The sequence below is a fragment of the Egretta garzetta genome, unplaced genomic scaffold, assembly GCF_000687185.1.
Source record: "Egretta garzetta isolate BGI_Z169 unplaced genomic scaffold, ASM68718v1 scaffold582, whole genome shotgun sequence".
Taxonomy (NCBI): domain Eukaryota; kingdom Metazoa; phylum Chordata; class Aves; order Pelecaniformes; family Ardeidae; genus Egretta; species Egretta garzetta.
In genome coordinates this window covers 68,155-69,503 of record NW_009258956.1, presented here as the reverse complement: position 1 = coordinate 69,503, position 1,349 = coordinate 68,155, and the positions used below count along the sequence as shown (strand labels likewise).

Sequence of the window (1,349 nt, the reverse complement as noted above, 5' to 3'; positions counted from 1 at the left end):
CGCTCCAGGCCGGCAGCAAGGGCCGGTTCCTGGGCGGAAGGAGGGGCTGCGGCCCATCTGCCCGCGTCCTGGCAGTGGGAGCGCCTCTGGCTGGGGCTGGGGGCTGCCATCGGGGGGGCCGAGGCTGAGAGGAGGCTCAGCAGCAGCACAGGGGTACTGCTGGCTCACGACAAAACCAGTGTTTGTTTTCTGGTACTGAGTGAGCGGCCTCTGCTGCTCTTCCAGACCGGGCCCGGGACACCCTGACAGATGAGACCGTGGCATTGAAGAAGGTGCGGATGGACAACGAGAAGGATGGTAACGAAGCAGCAGGGGAGCTGGGGCGGGAGCATCACCGGCCCCTGCTCGAGGCAGTGGTGCAGTGCGGCTGTTGCTCCCTGCAGGGATGCCCATCAGCAGCCTGCGGGAGATCACCCTGCTCCTGCAGCTTCGGCACCCCAACATCGTGGAGCTGAAGGAGGTGGTTGTAGGGAACCATCTGGAGAGGTGAGAGTCCCCCCTACCCTGTCTTCCCATCGTCTCCTGCCCTCTCTGCCTCTCAGACCCTTCTCGGTCCCCTGAGCCGCCTCTCACAGTGCAGACCTGCGCTGGGGCGCTGGAGGGGTGTCCCCGGGGGCAGCTCCTGACTGTGTCTTGTCCACAACAGTATTTTCCTGGTGATGGGCTACTGCGAGCAGGACCTAGCCAGCCTTCTTGAGAACATGCAGACACCTTTTTCAGAGGCTCAGGTAAAAGCTGGGCTAAGCTTTAGGTGCATCACCCCTGAGAGGGTGCTGCCACTGCTGCCAAAACACACTGGCCACCAGCGTGGACTCCCCAAACTTTGTGATCCCTGGAGCTTGTGCTGGGCTTCAGCGGGGCTGGGGAGCACCAGGTGAGCCGGGATTCCTGGGCTGCCTGGGGAGCATGGGCTTAGCTGGCTCTCACAGAACGCTCCGGGGAATTTCTAGGCTGGGTTTTGGGCTGGAGCAAACTGGAAGGGAAACAGAGCCAGGAGGAAAAGCATCCCAGACAGCCTGTGAGCTACCTCTGGCAGGAGACGGGGCCTGACGCGCCGCAGAGCAGCGACAGATGGGACAGACCGCAGGGTGCCCCAGTGGGTTTCACCTCCGGGGGTTTGCCTGGCTGGCACTGCTCCCACAGGGCTCCTGTTCTCTGCCTCCAGGTGAAGTGCATCATCCTGCAAGTCCTCAAGGGCCTGCAGTACCTTCACGAGAACTACATCATCCACAGGTGGGAGCAGCAGGGTGGACATGGTGGGAAGGGGGACATGGGGAGAAGGGGCTGATGGGAGGGAGCCTGCTGAGCCCTGAGAGCGTGGCGTTCTCCTCCGCCTCCCGGGCCCGGCT

The 1,349-nt window shown here is 63.2% G+C and overlaps 1 protein-coding gene across 1 annotated transcript in view; it reads left to right on the top strand.

Annotated features, from left to right (window-relative positions):
* Nucleotides 1-231: 231 nt before the first annotated feature.
* Nucleotides 232-1,349, top strand: part of CDK10 (cyclin dependent kinase 10) — a 2,493-nt gene continuing 1,375 nt past the window's right edge. The window contains exons 1-4 of the mRNA XM_035890174.1: nucleotides 232-297; nucleotides 384-486; nucleotides 647-728; nucleotides 1,166-1,233. Of these exons, the coding sequence (XP_035746067.1) occupies nucleotides 279-297; nucleotides 384-486; nucleotides 647-728; nucleotides 1,166-1,233 (272 nt within the window). The 5' untranslated portion in view covers nucleotides 232-278. The remainder of the gene's footprint in view (nucleotides 298-383; nucleotides 487-646; nucleotides 729-1,165; nucleotides 1,234-1,349) is intronic.